General features: G+C 43.7%; 1 protein-coding gene across 1 annotated transcript; it reads right to left on the reverse strand.

The window, feature by feature from the left end:
• Window positions 1–212: 212 nt before the first annotated feature.
• LOC149218933 (uncharacterized) lies at window positions 213–629 on the reverse strand. Its single transcript, XM_089386664.1, has one exon. The coding sequence runs from the start codon at window positions 627–629 to the stop codon at window positions 213–215; it is 417 nt and encodes a 138-aa protein (XP_089242790.1).
• Between the last annotated feature and the right edge of the window lie 1069 nt (window positions 630–1698).

Consider the following 1698-nt stretch of genomic DNA (forward strand, 5'->3'; position numbering starts at 1 on the left):
TCTGAAACAGAACAGGGATCACTAATAAAAGTGGTAATGGTGTCATCTTCTGTTTCTATTTTCAACTGAAGGGCCTGCCCAATAGTAAGGACTGGTCTTAATTCCTCATTTTCAGATTCAGACTCTTCCTCTAGTAAAGGTTTCTTGCGGCCAGCTGGCTTCACTGATGGGCTAGGTTCTGCAGGAGGGTATAACACAAGATTTTTAGTAACCTACCCATTTGAGATAACCATGTGCCCAGAACGACACCCAATATAAGTGTCTGCGGTTGCCAGCCATGGTCTTCCCAGAATCAGGGGATGGCCACCAGCTGGGGACTGCGTTTGCAGCACTAGGAAATCCACAAGGTAATGCCATGAATCGACTAAGATTGTGATATCTTCCAACTTTCCTACTGGCTTGACTGTAGATCGATCTGCCAGCTCTAACACAGTGGGTGTATGTTTCAGATTTCGAAGACCTAGTTCATGCATAGTTTCAATGGTAATGACATTTATGGCAGCACCCAAATCTATCAGCACATTCGGAATTTCGACTCCATTAATTTGCACGGTTGGAATTGGGTTCCCGGGATCCCCATATTTCACAGGCATGGATTTACCCATCATAAAATCTAATAGCTTTCCCATCACGTGAATGGTGAGTGGGTCAGTTGATTTCTTTTTAGGCTTCTTAGCACAATATTCCCTGAGAGTTTTTGCATATATAGGCACATTCCTCATAGCTTGTAATAGGGGGATCTTAACAAACAAATTTTGTAACTCCCCCAACAAGTCAAACTTAGCTTGAGGGATCTGTTTACTCAACGTCAGTCTTTCCGGATAGGGTGGTTCAGCTTGGTGTTCTTGAGTAATTAGCGGCTAAGGAGGTGTTTGATTTTTACTAACTTGGTTCGATTCCTCCTCAACTGTTTCTAATTCTTTTTCCTCACTTCCAACTTGTGTAATGATAATAGGTGAGGGTTGCGCATCTACTACCCACCCAGATCTCAAAATCATCTCATAAAGTTATATGGTGGAGATGTTGTATGAAGGTAGGTTGAGGGTGTCAGCTTGCTGAGCTCCTTTATTGTTAGGATTCAGATTGGGTTGGATAGGAAGCCGAGGACGAATAGGCTTATTACTAGGAGTCATATTAGAGGGAAACTGGAGTTGCTATTGTGGCATTGACTGGGGAAACTTCCCAAGAGGAGAGGGTCCATGCCAGTTTGAAGCCCACGAAGAACTCGAACTAGCTTGAGGAGCCCACTGCTGCCAAGGTGGAAGCTGATATTAGGGCCACATAGGTGGATAGGGCATGGACTGAGTACCCATATTACAATTATTGAAATACTGAGATGGATCTGGAAACATACCTTGATTTCCAGTTGGTGGCCGAGGTTGCCATGGATTTTTGGATCCCATAAAGTACAGCTGCTCCATCTCTTCGCCTGTCCCTTGAAAGAACACTTTCAATCTTGGCAAGGAGGGGCATGGACTTGTTGCATGACTCAGCTCACGGATTTCACATTCCTCTATGAAGTTCAGCGGGCATTCTCTCTGTGGATGCTTCTTTCTGCACTTTGGGAAAAATATAGCCATAGTCCTTTCCAATTCCATATGTTTTTGTTTTACTTGTAGTGTGTCCATCTGTGCAGAAAAGCTACTCAGGATATCAGTCCTCAAGTTATCCAGCAGATTTCTAGTTTCTACTTTCGTG

The sequence above is a fragment of the Pinus tabuliformis genome, chromosome Q, assembly GCF_031772625.1.
Source record: "Pinus tabuliformis cultivar Carrire ecotype Pingquan chromosome Q, CPIR1, whole genome shotgun sequence".
In the NCBI taxonomy this organism is placed as follows: Eukaryota; Viridiplantae; Streptophyta; class Pinopsida; order Pinales; family Pinaceae; genus Pinus; species Pinus tabuliformis.